This window comes from Eimeria mitis, genomic scaffold, assembly GCF_000499745.2.
Source record: "Eimeria mitis Houghton genomic scaffold, Emh_scaff3506, whole genome shotgun sequence".
NCBI classification, from domain to species: Eukaryota; Apicomplexa; class Conoidasida; order Eucoccidiorida; family Eimeriidae; genus Eimeria; species Eimeria mitis.
Window position 1 is genome coordinate 1571 of NW_013571849.1, and position 205 is coordinate 1775.

General features: G+C 56.6%; 1 protein-coding gene across 1 annotated transcript in view; it reads left to right on the forward strand.

Moving 5' to 3' along the window:
• Nucleotides 1-205, forward strand: part of EMH_0066720 (uncharacterized protein) — a gene marked incomplete at both ends in the record, with an annotated part of 2225 nt that overhangs the window by 215 nt on the left and 1805 nt on the right. The window contains one exon of the mRNA XM_013498541.1: nt 1-101. Within this exon, the coding sequence (XP_013353995.1) occupies nt 1-101 (101 nt within the window). The remainder of the gene's footprint in view (nt 102-205) is intronic.

Below are 205 nucleotides of genomic sequence, written 5' to 3' on the forward strand. Positions count from 1 at the left end.
ATCCACCGCAGCAACAGGAGAAAATACCAGCAGCTACATCTACGGTGCCTCGAAAGCAGCAGCAGCAGCAGCAGCAGCAGCAGCAGCAACAGGACCAGCTGGTGCAAGATAAGCAGCAGCTGAGGCTGCAGGTGACACATCAGGGGGTAGTAATACACCGCCAGCAGCAGCAACAACAGCAGCAACAACAGCAGCAGCAGCAGCA